Below are 16,560 nucleotides of genomic sequence, written 5' to 3'. Positions count from 1 at the left end.
GCCATTTCTTTTTATATTTTTCAGACATTATATCAACATTATTTAGACATTTCATCAATTTTTTTGGACATTTTATTGTTTTTTTCCTGACTTTTTAATAATGTTTTTGGACATTTTATCAACATTTTTTCCTACATTTCTTAATATTTTTTCCTGACATATTATTACCTTTTCTTCAGACATTTTTTAAAACATTTTATCGGATAATTTAAAATATTTTTCTGCCAATTTTTTTGTATTTTTCTGACATTTCATCAATTTTTTAAAGACATTTTATTGACTTTTCAATAATGTTTTTGGACATTTTATCAAAATTTTTCCTACATTTTATCAACTTTTCTTCAGACATTTTTGTTTTAAACATTTCATCTGATAATTTAATATTTTTCTAACATTTTATCAACTTTTTTGACATTTTATTAATTTTATTTATGATAATAATTATTGTAGAATTTAATGTGCCCTTCTTTGTTCCTCACTCAGTATGTGAAGCTGTGACATTGTAGCCTGTGATTCAGTGACACTGTCATCGTACAGTCTGTAGACATCACACTGGATATTTGTTAGATCCATGTCTCACAGTGTAGCTGCACTGATCAGCTCTCACAGTCTTTATGAGGATTTATTCAAAATCTTGTATTTTTTTGCTTCCATGCTGCATCTTTTCAGAAGTTTTGTTTCTGCGTGCTCAGCTCCAAGGTTGGATGAATTTGTGTCTTTTGTTTTGGTTCTCTTTTTGTGTTGTGAACTGTTGGACAGGTGTGTGGTGTGTGTGTGTGTGTGTGTGTGTGTTGTGTGTGTGTGTGTGTGTGTGTTGTGTGTGTGTGGGCTGTTACAGAGCTGCTGGCTAAAGAGAGACGACACCTGAGTAAAACAGCGATGCTCAAACATTTTACTGGACACACAGAGATGAACCAGCGTCTATCCTCTCCTCTAACTGAGGGTCATAACGGGGAACTAGTTTTGTGATTGTAGGTGTCAGCTTGAGGCCACACTGCTGCTGCTCGGTGTACATGTGTGGTTGCATGTGTGTAAAAAGCAACACTAACCTTGCGGTCCTCTTTGAAGAGCTCTGCTGCCGTGGTGAAGTGAGGAACAGCGTTTTTACAGTGAGGACACCCTGTGAAGATGAGCACACACAGATGGGACGCTATTACAGCTCATCACGACACTTTCACAGCCCAACATGTAGCTCAGGTCCCAAACAGCCCTGTACACAGGCACTAATGTCACATGAACACACACTCATTCACTGATACACAGGGGATCACCTCCATACATCATTCACTCACATGTCATAAAGCATCAGGCCTGTTCACGCTCCTGTTAGTCAGAGCTTTATGCCACATTAGAGATGCTTCACTTGTGTGTTTATGGGACAGTGTAAATCTTTTTATTGCTGTCATAAACACAAGCTCTCTGGCTCTCTGTGCTCCAGCAGCCATCAGGATACAGCAAGTCAATACCTACACAAATACACCAGCAGGAAGCACAGCAACACATCACATCTACACATCACATCTACACACAGGAGAGACATGATGCAACTACAGACAGGAGCTGACCAGCTTATATTTGAACTCCACATCTGAGAGGGAGAACATTTCTGATGCTGGCTACAGCTCACTAAGAAGGGGAACGATGTGTTTGGCTCTCTGCAGGTGCTGTGTTCTGTTGCTGCCTATGTTAAAGGCTCAGTTCTTCCTCTGTTCATTACTGTGTAACAGTTGTTTCTGCTGCTGGAGGGAGAGGAGGTGAAAAACAGCCTGGCAGCTGGTGACTAAATAAAGTCTTCATGTACAGAGTAAGGGTTAAATCAATCAGTCCATGACAGGGAGCCACAGATGAACTGTATTTTTTGGGATTATTTCTTGACGCAGAACAACCAGCGCTCCACCCAGCTCAGTCTTGGTGCTGGAAACATCAATAAGTCCAAACTGGTAAAAAAAAAAAAAAAAAAAAAGAAGATTTCCATTTCTTACATTTTTGTGAGGGAGCATCTTTTTCTCTCCGGAGCAGTCTGTGGCAGTTTCCTCATAAATGTTCTAATGCTGATGATAGGTCGGGATTTATTTAGCAAACATGTGGACAAACTGTACAGAAGGTTCAGTGCTGACTGTTTGTATGGACGGTTCATTAATCTGTGGATCAGGAATCCAGAGTTTAACCAAAAATCTGTCAAGTGCGACTCAACATTTTCATTTATCACAGTGACGTACGAAACGCTGAACCAAAGTGCACGTTCTGTTGAGTCCTGCCAGAAAAATCATACGCCACAAGCAACACAGACACATTTATGTTGTTCTATCTATGGTGAGCAACTAATGCTGAGATTAGCACAACAAGCTGATTGGCGTGCGGGTCAGAAACACTAAGGCGAGCGCAGGAAAACACTAGAACTCAAAGACCTGCCTGCAGCTTCCTGGTCGGCTGCAATAGCAACTGAGTTGTTTGTAAATCCTTTCAAACTCGACAACATTAAGGTTCTACTTCGGTCCACATGTATTTCCTGTTGGGATGTTTGTTAATGCAGCAGCTGACAGGAAGTAAACAGGGACCAAAGCTGTTGCCGTAGCAACAGAATAGCAATGAAACGGTTTATAGGACAAGGAGGATGTTGACATTCATCACTGTTGCAGGGCCTGTGAATGGAAACACTTAATAACCAGGGCTGCAGTGATGTGATGTGAGGCCGCACTTTGTACAGCTGAGTGATATATTGATATATTGATCTTATATCGATATCATGATACGAGACGAGAAGTCATCTTAGGTTCTGGATATCGTAATATCATGTCTTATCTTTTCCTGGTTTTAAAGGGTGCGTCACAGTAAAGTGATGCATTTTCCTGACCGTATCAGACTGTTCAGCTGCTCTGGCCTTGAAACATGTTCTGAAAGCACCAGCGCTCAACTTTACAATATCGTTGCTCTCAGATCCTCCCAACGATGTCTTGTAACTGTCCCGTGATGGAGGCCAGTGGGTGAGGGGGGAGATGGTGTCTTTGCTGTAGCTGCTCTAAAGCTCTGAGATAACCATCCTCTCTCAGTAAATCCTCTCTACTGACACTTTTCAAACAAATCTTTAAACGTCCATATTTTCACTGGCCTTTAGTTGTTTGTAGTGGTTTTAATATTTTAGTATTTTATAATCATTTTAATGTGCGTAATTGTTCTTACTGCTTTGATTCTATTTTATATCTGTGTACATTTTATATTGTTAGAAAGTTATGTTTCATTCTTTTATCTTGTACAGCACTTTGGTCACTGCAGTTGTTTTTAAATGTGTTGTATTAATAAACTTGATTTAAGTTCTTCCTAACCAAACCAGGAAACGGTTTGTACTCTACAACACAGGAGGTCACCCACAAAACATACCGGTTATTTATAGATGGTCATCTTAGTGTTATCAAAATGTGCAGAACAAAATAAATCCACAGTCACCCCTTGTTGATCTCAAAGGTTATAAGAGCACTGACTGAGGGTCGCCACACACACACACACACACGCACGCGCGCGCGCACACACACACACACACACACACACACACACAGACAACTCTACTTTCAGCTCAATTATACATCAGCTCTGCAACCGTCCATTTGCCTTCCGTTTCAGAGCCGCCGCTCTGAGTCGACATTCAGCGCAGCTCAGAAATCCATTTCCTGTGAAGCACCCTTTTAGCTGCAACATTAAATGGCCTTTAAACTTTTAAAGGTTCTGTCGCAATTTTGAAACTGATATATCAAAAAACACAGCAGTGCGCCAAATGCCACGGTTTTTCCTTCACGTGAGAAGAACAGACTGAACAGGCGGGTCACTGGCTGCTCACGCTCGCCTCAGAGTGGCGTCCTGCTGCGCGCTGAGTGCAGGAATATTTCACACTTCACACGTCGCGTACCTTCGATCATCCGGGCTGCTTAAGAGGTTGAGACTTAGACTTTATTATCCCCAAGGGGAGACTGTTTTTCCCAGCACTGAACATTATGGGACAACAGCACACAGTAACAACATGGCCGACATCAGGTCATGGCGACTGTAGATCAGTGACCTGTTACTGGTGTCAGGCTGCAGTGAGAGGCTCTCACACACCAGCCATAAAATTACAAGACCACTTTGTAGCCCATCAGCTTCGTCCTCCCTGAGGTCAGGAACGAGCCGGCGACAGAGACACGAGCTGAGTCTAAAAGTGAAACCCTAAAGTTTAGTTTAAAACAGGTTGCTGTGTGTGAAGCGTCTCCAGCTGCATCACATCAGATGCTCCCTCACTGACAAGACACCAGTGAGGAGCAGGATGCAGATGGGGTGGGCGGGGCGGCAGGTTGCTGCTGCCTGATGTGCATCTGGAGCGTCTCTTTGTAGAAGGAAGCACCAAAGGGCCCGACGGAGACGGCAGCCTGACCGCTGTGCCCCGTCTGGCTTTGAAGCCCTCATCAGACACAAAGGGCAGAGGTGCATGTGCGCGTCTATGTGTGTGCTAATAATGAAGCGAGTTAGCGGCTCTGTATTCCTCCTGCGTCGTGTTTTGTTTGAGAACTCAGAGAGGAGTGTCATGACACCAGGGCCGAACATTTTTATAGAAGGGTTCAACGACAGAGACTCTCACCTCTCGTTATCGTTTAAAATAAAGACAGCTAAGGAAGCTGGAGCCAAAGAAGAGACCAGGTGTGTTCTGGAGGGTTTGATCAAGATATTCTAAACGTGACCTTCAGTTAACCAGATGTGGCCAGAAAGAGAAGGGATGAATTCAACGACAGAAACAGTCTGAGAGGACGGCGTTATAAAACTTCATGTTTCCCAGGAACTGAACTCTGAGGTGGAACAGTGATTCGTCCTCTCTTTTGTTTTTCCCTGCACGAATCTATTCTCAGTCATGTGACTCATTCCTCCGTCCCTCTGTGGCTTAGGTGGGGTTTATATGCTGTGCGATGAGGAGTTTGACAGGCAGCTCAGAGTTACATAAGCACACTGATTCAGATCCAGGATATGATCACACCAGGTCCAGCAGAGCAGGACTGTGACGGCTGCAACAACTTCACACACACTTCACATTCTCATCCAAACATCCCAGCACATCAGATTTAACCATCTGTGTGAAGAGCCAATCACAGAGAAGTTTTTCATTAACTCAGGTCAGACTGAACAGGTGTGAAGTAGAGTTTGATATGAGTGACTGAGAGCTCTTACAGGGTGCGTAGAACATGACCAGAGCGTGCTTCTTCTTCTTCAGCGCCTCGCGGAAATCCTCCGATCCAAGATGGCTGACGCTGGAGGGCTTGTCCTCCCAGGACTGCTCTGGTGGAGGCGGAGCCTGAGGACTGCAGACACAGAGACAGCAAGGCATTTATTATGTTGACTACAAGGAGGAAGAGCACGCTTTGCATTTACTGTGAGTGTTAAAAGATGTGTGAATCAAACAAGCTGCTCTCAGAAGTGTTCAAACTAACATGCTCCACAGACTCCACCTCAACATCCACATTGACGAACACCTCTGGAATAAAATCTGTGAGAACATCTTCAGTACATCATAAGAACTAATGATGATACAACTCATGTCCCCAGAAGTGTTCAGGGTCCTACAAGGTTCTTATGTCACAAGCATGTCAGAGATGTATCTGGGTGCTGAGCCACAGAGTGACAGGTGGTCAGTGTAGGAGGAGTTTAGAGCTGGAGCAATGTGGTCCTATCTCCTAGTTTTTGTCAGCACCCTCACAGCAGCATCCTGAATACGCTCAAGTTGCCAAACAGCTTGTGTTAAAGTCCTACAGACAGTCCACTGCAGTGATCTGACCTACAGGGAATAAAGATGTGTGTGAGCCTCTCAAGGTCTCACTCTGACATCATTGCTCTGACTCTAGCAGTGTGTTTTAAATGGTCGTAGGCAGGTGACGTGAGTGATTTAAATCTGAGTCCAGGGTAGCACCAAGGTTTCTCTGTGGTAAGAGAGAGATTCAAGGTGAGAGCTGCCTCTCTGTCTTTGTGTGCGTGGCCCAAAGACAACGACGCTGGTCTGATCTCTGTTGAGTTTGAAGCCTCAGATCATTAATTTGCTCAATACAGTGACACACAGATGGGACACAGAGCGAGGCTACAGAGTGGTGACTGCAGAGAGACGAGCTGCGTCTGAGCCGAAGCAGGACATCTTTTAATTCATTATTAGTACTGGCTAAAAAATGTTTGTTAAAAAGGCGGTGATGACAGCAGTGGCATCACATGACCACAGTACTGCAGTGATCATCACAGCCCTATGCCCCAGGGGCCAGTTGCACAAAACACCCTTAAGTCTTCTTAAGGTTTCCTTAAAATGTTCACTTAAGTATTCCTGGTTTTCTCCTTGTCCTGGTCTTACACTTAAGGAATCCCTTGGCTGTTGCAAAAAGGACCTTAAAAACCAAAGCAAGGTTAAAAAACAAAACTTAGATTTGACTGAATTAATTTAATTAGTTTTCTGTATTTGGGATCAGATTTACTTTGTAGTTTGTTCTTTCTATGATTGTTTTCCTCCAGGAGTTTCATCTCTTCCTCCTCTGACCTGTCTGGTTTTCTTGTCTTCGTTTCTTCTGACATTTTTTCACTAACTATAAGACAACTTTAAGAGATGTTGACAGGCGTCACAGCGTGAGTGCAAACAAACAAACAATCTCCATGGAAACTGTTACGGCTGTGAAATATCTTTAAACACAATGAATGAATTTTTCCTTAACTAAGGAAACCGTATAAGGGATTCTGTGCAACTGTGTAGGGCCATCAGCTAAGGTGAAATCTGGCTTTAAGTGTCATACTTAAGGAGAAAACTTAAGGTGTTTTGTGCAGCTGGTCCCAGACGTATAACACAGATCTGCCCATTCACATTCAGCGCTGGACAGGTCACATGATCCAGCCGTCACTTCACTCTGCAGAGAATCCAGTTTGCAGCGTCGTTCACACACGTCACTGATGAACCAGAGAATTATACATGAACATTAATGATGTACATGTGCGTAACTCTCTGTGTGTACGACACCAAGTGCAGGTGGGAACACTTTAAGGGCCATAGTTTTTGGGGGCAGCAGCTTTTTTACCGCTCTAAGAGAGAAACCATAACGTCACAGTCCTGGTGTTTATGTTCCTGTTTCTGAGAAAGAAAAATGGAGGCGTGTGAGAACTAATGAGACTCTATGTCAGCCCTCTATGAAATAATATCTGCTGACCTCTGGTCGCTGACTTTGCCTTCATGGAGTCTGTGACTGCTGCAGCTACACTGATGTCATCGCAGGTCCATTACGTTTGACAGTGACCCTTTCCAAAGAGTCATCTATTAAAACGTTGAAGCTCAGAGCTACATAACTGCAACGTACACGAGTTTGAGTCTGCGTCTAAACGTGTTAACTTTACACAGGCAGCGTTTAAAGAGCGATCGAGGAGTGTGACTCACTTGTGCAGGAACTCGATGATCTTGTCTTTGCTCCGGAGGTGCGGCAGCGTGTACTTGTCTTCACCTCTCTCAAAATACTTGACAGTTGGGAAGCCGGAGATCTTGAAGCGATCCCCCACAGTCTTGTGCACCGTGGCGTCCACCGCTGCCAGCACACCCGGACTCTGTGGAGGAAGAACAATACAAGGCACGTGGGGTGAAAATAATAACTACAGCCTGATCTGTCCAATTAGACCTGAGAAGGTCATGTCGACTAACCTGTTACATGACACCAATTAACACCAACTAGTCTGGAAACAATCCAAGTTCAGTCTTTGCAAATGAGCACACACACACACACACACACACACACACACACACACACACACACACAGACACACACACACTCTGTTGGTGTACAAACTGTAAAAATGCTGCGTTAGTGACACGAGCAGAGAAATAAAAGATGCGCTGGGTCTAAAGGGCTCAGGGTGAAAGAGGCTCCAGTCCATCCATATTAGATAATGTTCAGGCTTTTCCCATTGACCTCTGGTGCTGGGCAGAGAGCCACAAGGAGAAGGTCCAAGCATTGGGCCGGGGGGACGCTCACAGATGAGATAATTGCTACAGTCACCAGGCTGGAGTTTTATAGGCCCTGCCCCTGGCTGGGGAGTGTTAGATTACCACAGAGGACAGAATGGCGGAGAGGGGAGGCCAGGAACACGCCCAGCTAATCAGAAACACATCGAGAGACGGGCTGCGGGACAGACCGACCAGCATGTTGGCTGCGGCGGCCAAAAGCCTCCGGGCCAAGAGGGGGGATTATGATGATGTGTTAACGAGGCGCCGCAGTACCTGTGTAGCTCTGTATGTTCATCAGAGTGTGAGACGTGAGCAGTGAACACAGCTAACATGCCTGTAAACATGCACGCTGCACGTAAACACAAGCAGTGGTCATCAAACTTACGTCTGCGCCCTTGTTGAGTATCTCGGCAGCTTCATCATACTCTGGCTTCATTTTCTTGCAGTGTCCACACCCTGAGGGATTCAAAGCACACGTTAGAGCCCCACGATGACGGACTGCTGATACTGGAGACTGAAACTGATAACTGATATCTGACAGTCAGCTCTTATTAAAGACTCAACCCTCACCAAACAATTCTGCTCATTATCTCCCCAAACTGGTTATTAAATGTTGGGACAAAGACGTGTGCTGGTGCAGCACGTCTTACAGATGAGTTCACTGTCATAGAAGTAAATATAAAACATAAATCATCATTTATTTGTCACATGAAATCACACAGGTTAAACTCCAGTGTCATGTGACTCTGTCAGCTCTTTCTTCACTTCACTGTAGTTTAGTCCATTTCTGCCTCGTCTCTCATCGATGGCTGCTACTGTATAATCGTGTGTCACGTCTGCAGACTGGCTGCAGTGAGCATGTTTATGGTGATCTGTGGTTTCTGGTTGTGGAATGATGTAACTGAAACTGTAGTTTTGGGTAAAGTTGCTTCTGTTGTTGTACAAATTGAATCCCCCACAGACCCACAGTGAACTCACTGATGTCATTGGGGTGGGGTCCTGGAACGATGTCCAGACTCTGATTGGCTCCATCTCTCACGTTACTGGAGGCATGCTATGTAGTTTGTTTACACGTCTGTTTTTATTTATTTATGAACATGTTTTACATTCAAAGAGCACACAAACAAAATGAGTAAGGAGGTACACGGGGGGGAGGACAAACATGAGGTCATGGGGTGTTTAAAAAGTCAAGGCAAATCTTCCTAATTAAAAGTAGAACATATATGGAACATACAATAATCACGTCTGTCTCACTGGCTGAATACACACTCTGTTTTCTCCACCGTATTAACAAAAAGACAGTGGGACAGTTTTCCTGGAGCCAATATTTTGTGACAGCCTGTTTACTTTGCCTCCAGCGAGATGTTTGGTCGACAGGTTTCACCTTTACTCAGTCCATCAGGGAAGATAAAGAGAGCCAGGCCGTCGATGTCTTCGAAAGAGGGATGTGAACATTGTGCTAAAACAGGAAGTTGTTGAAATGATTGTTGCTACTTCCTTCTAGAAAGTCTGAATAGAGTCTGAATAGAGTCTGAGCGTACAGCAGTGATCCAGAGTGTGCAGGGTGAGCAGGAACAGGACAATACCTCACATTCCCACCGTCACACTGGTCCTTATTCACTGTAAAGCACACGCCTCATTTCCTTCTCTCGCTGGCGTCCACTGTGCGCTGTCAGATCTGCTTATAGAAAAAGAGTCACCTGGTTCGACGGTGCTGTCCAGGACTTTGACATGTTTTATAACAGCTCCTGATATTCAGCTGGAAACTGCTGCGGGCACAAAGCTGGTCTTGTTTATTGTCCAACATGCGTACAATGGCCAGCAGGATTCTAGTTCGGCTGGTGCCCATCTTCTTCATCTTCTCCTCGATGTTTACTGATGTTTATATGTAGAAACCTCGGCCTGGTTAGTTAGTGGAAGTTGTCAGGAGGATACTCTGAGTTTGAATCCTCACGCTGATGAGTGATTAGTTGCCGTTTGACACCAACCTCTGATGCCAGTCTCAAAAAAAGCACCATCAAGAGTTGCAAAATCGATGTAACAGCATAAATTTAGCTCTACTTTAGCAGAGCTCACAGAGAGGGGACTGGAAACATCATTAAATATCAATGTGCATATTAAACAGAAACTTAATTCAGCGTACATGGGACTAGAAATAAAAATGCTATTATGGATAAACATTTAAAACTTGAATTAATAAAAAAGAGGCTCAGGAACAACTGAAAGCACACACTATAAAACACGTATGTACCGCAGCACACAGGACATACATGTCTGTGATAATATCAGCTGTTTATCTGCTCTCTACAACAGACACATCAGTCGGACTAAATGAGACAGAATAAAGGAATCACCTCTCAATGCTGCAGAACACATGAACCAGAAATAAGTGTATCCTGCTGAGGAGATGACTTCCATAAAGCCAGCGCTGAGGGCTTTAATGGTGCAATCTTTGCACAACATTACGTCCTTGAGCTGTCTGGTTGAATCAGTGTGCTAACAGCTGTAAGTCTCTGGTGTTGTGCTGTCTCACCCTGGTGTGTCAGTGGGTTTCCTGCTGGCATGCTGAGGGTGAAACTGTAAATGAGATGACAAGAGTCTCTCATGTTTACCAGGAGAGCTCAGTCATGTCTGATTACTTCCTACATGCTTCACTCTCGGGCACGGGTGTGTGTTTGTGTCTGAGTAGGCATGTTGGGAAGACGAAGAGCTGGGTGTGAGCGAGGGATGATGAGCACGGTAGTGAAAGAAAGGGAGCAACAAGAGGACAGAGAGGGAGGGAAAGACAGAGGGGAAACAAACGGGTGGAGGTGAGGGCGGAGCTGGGGGATGTGGGTGAAATATGGAAGTAGTATAATGAGACTAACAAAGAAAGGGGCTACGAAGACAGAACAAAGAGAGCGAGGACTCAAAGTGCAACAGCTGACGTGGAGTCAAAAGAACCAAAGAGACAAACTGCATTCACACAACTTTGCTGAACTGAATCATTTGTAACTTAACGACGGTGACGAGAAGTTTACGTTTTGTTTGCTTCCAGGACAACAGGAACAGGAATACTGGACAACAGAGCTGCCACACGATCTCCAGCAGACTACTACGCCTCCACAGACGCACCTCTATGTTAGTGCAATTAATGTTAGAATATTTTTCTGTATTGAAACATGTTGCCATTGAAGAGTTCACATATTTTGAAGTGGGCTTTTAGGTACTTGTCTTTGGTGAGTGTGTTACCCACAGTTAGTGGTGGACAGCACCCAGTTTGGAGACGCAGGCAAGAGCAATGACATGGAAGCTACACAGTGTCCTGCTGTGGACGGAGGCAGCAGCAAAACATGTTTTAAGAACCTCCCCTTTAATATCATGATTGAAAAAATACCCTAAAATATCATGATCAAGGCATTTATTTAAGGCAAAATTATTTGATAGAAATATTTTTTCTGTATCAGTAAATATCATGACATGAGTAGTCTGTATGAACAGACTCTGCGTGTGTACGTAAAATCTGAAGGTGACAGGTCGAGATTTTGGTGTTGGAAATGTTCTGGATTCTGTTTGTCGTCTGAGAAGTATTGACCAATCACATTTGATCGGCAGGTAAACAGTCCTTGTTGAGAGGTGTAACTGAAATGCAATCTCTGATTCCACTGGCTACAGCAGGGGTCGGCAACCTGCTTAGAGCCACCGCTCTAACCTGAAGAGCACTGGCTCGTCTTAAATCTGCCCAGCTAGGCTAACAGTGATCCTAAATCCAAAGGAGTTAAAGGGATAGTGCACCCAAAAATGAAAATTTAGCCATTATCTACATAAAAAGTTGTTTGGAAAAACCTCATTTGAACTCTGTTTTTAGCCTCATTGTAGCCTGTAGCTCTGACTGCCTCTCTGGGCACCACGCTCACGTGTGTGCAAGACATGGGCACCGACATGGGCACCGCCTTCATGTGTGTTCACGTGCTTTCGCTGGTCTCTCGCGCTAGTGCACACACATGAGCGTGGTGCCCAGAGAGGCAGTCAGAGCTACAGGCTACAATGAGGCTAAAAACAGAGTTCAAATGAGGTTTTTCCAAACAACCTTTTATGTCGGGGCTTCAGGACACTTGGATCACTACGGACGAGCAGTATGGAGATATTTTGTGGTTTCAATGATGTGTTTTTGGACGTTTGAATCTGGGGCGCCGTCAGCCTCCATTAGGTGGAGTTGTGTTGCTACCTCCTCTCCCCTTGGATCTCTGCAAGTGATGTGAGGACTCTAAAACTTCACCTGAGCCTCCCTCGGCATATGGGTGAGTAGATAATGGCTGAATCTTCATTTTTGGGTGCACTATCCCTTTAAAGTCTCAGAGGACAAGAGACAGTTTAATCATGTGTGGACAGCTTCATTTGCTTTCACCAACAGCTCTGCAAACTTAAACTTAGAAATAATCACAAATAGCTACTGCAGAGTAAAACACAGTAATGAATGCTCATTTCGTCCTATCATCAGTGATACTGATTGGCTGATTAAGAGTTGATCAGCTGTGTTACCTTCATTATAAAAGTTCGAATGTGTTTTGTGAGGTCGAGCCCTGAGCTTCAGTCTGAGGACAAGTTCGCTTTTTGTTAGTTTTTGTAAATATTTAACAGCACTCAGAGGCTGATATCTGATTATAGAGATTAGCTGAAATGTCCAGCACAGTCTTGGATCAGATATCAGCTGGCTACACCAGATCAGCCTAAAATACTGACCCTCGCCCACATGTACTTTATTGGTGTCAGACTACAGCCGATGGCTCTGAGGCTGTGACATGAGGAGATCTAACACATTAATTAAACTATTTTTAATTAAACAATCTGTGTTCCATTATCATGCACAGCGTCAGTGTATAAAACGAAAACTTTCCCCCAAAAAAGTCCCGACCTGATTCCACTGAGAGTCACTGCATGATAACAGGACTCAACTCCCAGCTCTCTGAGGGCTGCAGCTTCCTTAAGTACAAAAATTCAAAGCGAACAAACTTTATTGCATCACGTTACTTCACCATGAGCTAAAAGCTGCACCTCTGTGTCTGTTAATTTCGCAGCAGGACAGTGTTGGTGGTGTGTGTGCTGTTTATCAGTGTGTTATCTGGAGGTGGTGTGTGATGTGTCCGTGTTCCATGTGCTCGCAGCGCCGCCGTGCACGGACGCATGAGACAAACTTGGTGCGTTTCTTGGTACATTTCCAGACCTGGTAAATTGCCCTTGTCAAAACAGATCAGGAATTCCTTTCTTCAATATACAATGTAGAGCTGGCACAGGCTATAAATCAAGTGTGATATGCCTGGTGGAGAAAAAAGCTGCGTCTCTTTCAACTGAGTCACTGTAGTGTGTGATCATCAGATTGTGTCGACGTTCACCGAGAAACAGAGCGACTAGAAGGACTTTGTCTGACCCTTCAAACTGATGAGTAAGAGAGAAAAGCAAATGTCCGTCCTGTGCTCTGCATCAGCTCCACATACAGAGCAAGTGATGCATGAGGGCTATGGTCAGAGTGTGTGTGTGTGTGTGTGTGTGTGTGTGCTTACAGAAACAGGCTGAAATATTGCTGATTCAGACGGAGGGGAAGAAGAGCTCAGAGTCAAGCGAACAAACAAAGCGGCTGTGCACCACAGCAGCTGTAATAAAAACTGATAGGCGCTGAAAAGGAGGAGGCCAGGTGAGCTTTACAGCTGATGGTAGATGTTGGGGTGTTGTGAGGTCATCATCTGCAGCAGTAAGCTGAGCCTGTGGCTACTTGCTAAGTGGCCAGTCAGGAGGGACGTTAAATTCAGCACTAATAACTTCCTGATGCACATTCAGGGATCAAACGTCGTCACAAACAGCAGAATTTGCTGGAACAATGTTCTGTGTTCAGTGTTTCTGCTGCACTTTCTTCAAACATCAGCAGAGAGGGGTCCAGAACATAATCAGGCTCACTCTGGGAAACAGAGCGTTCAGTTGGAGATTTTTGCCGCCGTAAGGAGCTGCACGCAAACAACCCCCGCTGAGTGCTGTTCAGAGGACGGTGAGAAAGGCCGCGCTGAGAGGTGGACAGAAATGCAAGCTGATGGTGGTGGTTGGGAGGCCATTAATCTCACTCTGACAGCAGGGCCATTAAGAAACTGCATTGAAGCAGCAAGGCTGGGCATCACAGTGTGTGTGTGTGTGTGAGACAGGGAAAGATAGGCGATGTAATTGTGTGCAATAAGTGTTTGTGTCACCGTGTGAAATATGTGTTGGATATGTGTCACTGCTGCACAGATATTTATGTGTGTGTGTGTGTGTGTGTGTGTGTGTGTGTGTGCTGATGCAGTTTGTTTTAGCTCACTGCCCTTGATTCGAGTGTGTGGGTGACTGGCTGCTGTCCTCGGGGTGAGTCAAGTGCAGGCCAGGCGTCTGTGGAGCTATGACACCACACAGGGAGCTGAGGACCAGCCTGCTTCCTGAACGCTGCACACAGACGTCCACTCAAACATTTCTCTGCACATTGCGAATAAGGACAATAAAAAATGGATCCTTAGTTACTGAGTCACTTTTTGTGTCCTAAATAACAAAGACAATTTACGACACCATGGACGCTTTCACACCTGCCCTGTTTGGGTTCATTCAATCAGCCTCAGCGTGGTTGGTTTGTGCAGGTGTGAACACCAAAACAACCAGTTGTTCTTAATATGCACATTCAGCACATCCAATGCATCAAAACATTGTTTTCTAGTTGGAGCCGCGCCTCGTTTTCAAACTGTATGCTTTGACTAAAATGAACAATGACAGCAATATAGTCCACGATGAGCAGCGCTAAAATCAACCTGCGTAGTTGTCCCTCCATTGTGACATTAGAAAGTGTCACATTTATCTTGCAAGTGTACTCTTCTTCAACGTTTGCTTTACTTCCTGGATTTTTCCCACATGGAAATTCTGACCAATCAAGAGCAGCTTTCTCACACAAGGCATTTGATCTGGTCCTCTTGTAAATGCTGCCGTGAGAACACCAACCAACTCTAGGCAATTATACAACTTTGGAACAACATGAGTCCCTGATTCAGACCAGAGGAGACCACTCTAGGGCTGACAGCAGCCTGACATGATCTCTGCCAGTTTGCTCGATACTGCTCGATGTACACTACATGAATGATAACATAAAAGTAGCAAAGTGAGAACTTTATATAATTTAATATCAACCTTAAACCTAGTAAAGCCTGAGTGCACTCTGACAGATTTCTGTGAAGATTAAGAGTTTGTTTCCAGAGGTTGTGACCCTTTAGACCAGAGGTGGGCAACCTGCGGCTCTCTGGACTCTCTCCTGTAGCATCGACATAAAACTATGTGGAAATGAATAACGGTTATTTTCTAACATCCAGATTTTCATTTGTCATTGTTGCAGGTCTCAAGCACAGGTCGGCAACCTTTATTATTAAAAGAAACATTACTGTCCAAAAAAGAAAAACAAATCTGCCTGGAGCCACAAAACATATTTGAAATCTAAATGAACCCATCAACATTATGAAAAGGTCTAAATGAGTATTCATTAATATGATTTACTATGAGGTGGCTGCTCTGCAGCGCCTGTTTATAATTATTTAGCACTTTAACTTAACAGCATTGGAGGTGAAAGCAAATTAATCTGTCCACATATTATTAATCCTCTATTTTCCTTCAAGACTTTCCCTTTGTTGGATTTGGAATCCATCGCTAGCCAAGCTAAAGAGACTCCAGGTGAATCACCGCTACTGCGTCCCAGACCCAAACGGGCTTTGTTTTTTAAATGTGTAAGAGAAGAAGAAGCCGGTAACAACATGGAGAAATCTACATCCAGAGCCGTGACTTTTTGGACGGACCAAATGTACAGAGCTGTAAAGTTGTCCACCATGGTAGCAGTTAGCTGCTAGCTAACCGTAGCTAACTTGTTTGTCCATTGTTTGGTCTGTGACGTAATAGGTCAACAGGAAAAAGGTCCAATACTAACAAGCTGAAAGGGGGCATATCTCCACCTATCGTAGAGGAGTCGCACATACTTGGCTCAATAAATGGATTCCCCTCCCGTGCTTGTATACTGGGACAAGGACAGTAGGCCAGTTAGATGTCCTCGTCCAGCTGGAACTGGAGCTCCAGTGTTAATGTGCCTCCATTTAAATGTTTGTTGTTGCCACTGACAGGCTCAGATTACTATTCCAAGTGTCTGACAATGTTATAAAAATGATCCTTACAAAGATCACCCTTTTACATAAAACACACCAGTGGTGAATGCAGTGCATCCAAAAATACGCCCGCATTATTTCCAATGTTCAACCCCACACCAGCGGCAGCTAGAAACTCGTCTGCGCTCCTGGATGTGCCGCCCCACGGCACCTCACTCCACTGTCCAATTTCCAGCCTCCAACTGAGCCACCCCCTGAACTAAATGTATTTTTCCTCCTCTGGATGAGGAGAGACTTGTTGTTGAGGTCCAGTCATGTTAAAGACAATGGCCAAAAAGATACTTCCTGTTGAGTCACAGCTCTGGAGATCGACTCCTCAGGTGAGAAATCAACTTTAATTAGTGGCTGTTCACACATGATTTGAAGCTGGTGCAGAGATGGAGGAAGAACATGTCT

General features: G+C 44.3%; 1 protein-coding gene across 1 annotated transcript in view; it reads right to left on the bottom strand.

Moving 5' to 3' along the window:
* pdia5 (protein disulfide isomerase family A, member 5) overlaps window positions 1–16,560 on the bottom strand; it is a 93,438-nt gene that overhangs the window by 15,063 nt on the left and 61,815 nt on the right. The window contains exons 12-15 of the mRNA XM_033617687.2: window positions 8,361–8,431; window positions 7,415–7,578; window positions 5,188–5,318; window positions 1,050–1,120 (exon numbers count right to left, since the gene is read on the bottom strand). Coding sequence (XP_033473578.1) covers window positions 1,050–1,120; window positions 5,188–5,318; window positions 7,415–7,578; window positions 8,361–8,431 — 437 coding nt within the window. The remainder of the gene's footprint in view (window positions 1–1,049; window positions 1,121–5,187; window positions 5,319–7,414; window positions 7,579–8,360; window positions 8,432–16,560) is intronic.

This window comes from Epinephelus lanceolatus, chromosome 14 (genome assembly GCF_041903045.1).
Source record: "Epinephelus lanceolatus isolate andai-2023 chromosome 14, ASM4190304v1, whole genome shotgun sequence".
NCBI classification, from domain to species: Eukaryota; Metazoa; Chordata; class Actinopteri; order Perciformes; family Serranidae; genus Epinephelus; species Epinephelus lanceolatus.
The sequence above is the reverse complement of the archived record's forward strand: the minus strand, read 5'-3'. Positions and strand labels throughout refer to the sequence as shown.